At 47.8% G+C, this 934-nt stretch overlaps 1 protein-coding gene across 1 annotated transcript; it reads right to left on the reverse strand.

Moving 5' to 3' along the window:
• Positions 1-299: 299 nt before the first annotated feature.
• Positions 300-721, reverse strand: MRPL55 (mitochondrial ribosomal protein L55). Its single transcript, XM_013003636.1, is given in 2 exon segments — positions 300-556; positions 559-721. Coding segments are annotated over 2 exon segments (420 nt in total).
• Between the last annotated feature and the right edge of the window lie 213 nt (positions 722-934).

Genomic DNA, 934 nt, shown 5'->3' on the forward strand with positions numbered 1-934 from the left:
GGCACCATCAGCTTTCTTTGCCACATTTGCTTATGCACCCATTTGTCTTCAGCAATCATATCATGGAAGTTTCTTTTTTGATGACGAATGCTATAGAATTCCTTGTAAATTTGTCAGTTCTGTCATAGTAAATCATATTATTTTCTGATTCCAAATGGCTAATACCAGTGCAATTCAGCTTAATAATCTTTTTCTTTTTTTGCAGGATTTCCAGTTTATACTTTTAAAACATCCAGAGCGGGAGAAGACACCTGCTCCCCATCTTTACAGCTTCCTTCCTGGGGTTGCCCTAGATGCAGTCACTTTTTGGTCCAAAACCATTTGTACTGCTCCATGTCAAAGTCGTCCTTGAGTTCGGGCTCTTCTTTCTTTCCTCCGAACTTGGCCTCCCGTTTCCTGAAGCGGGCCCTTCTCTCTTTAGGAGACAGCTGGTCAATGTCTATAGGCACCACCAGCAAGGGCCAAGGCTCTCTGTAGCAGATGTGGGTGGTGGAGCCATCCTGCTTGACCAGGAGCACGGGGTAGAGACCCAGGCAGGCCTTCCTGCTGAGCCGGTGAATGAGGCCTTGTTGCATTTGGCTCCTCCCGGGGAAGTGTGCAGGTGGCAGGAGGAGGGGCCAGCTCTCTAAACTAGACTCTGCTGAAGCAGGCCAGACAGGCTGCCCACAAGTGCGCACGCACCTACAGGCACCCCTGGCCCTGGTGTGTGACCAAATACCATCCCTGTCAGATAGGGGCAGATAAACAGCTGCTCACAGGGTCACAGAAGAGTCCAGGCCCAGGGTCCTCTTGCTGCAACACCCTAAGATCCGCCGCCCAACTTAATAATCTTTACAGTACTGATCTTTATGCATCCTATTTTTGACAACTTTTAGTTTTCCTAGATACAGTCTTTGTACATTTCATATTCGAATTATTTTTTGGCACCTGTTTC

The sequence above is a fragment of the Echinops telfairi genome, unplaced genomic scaffold (genome assembly GCF_000313985.2).
Source record: "Echinops telfairi isolate 266 unplaced genomic scaffold, ASM31398v2 ScPeMD7_18;HRSCAF=68, whole genome shotgun sequence".
NCBI lineage: Eukaryota > Metazoa > Chordata > Mammalia > Afrosoricida > Tenrecidae > Echinops > Echinops telfairi.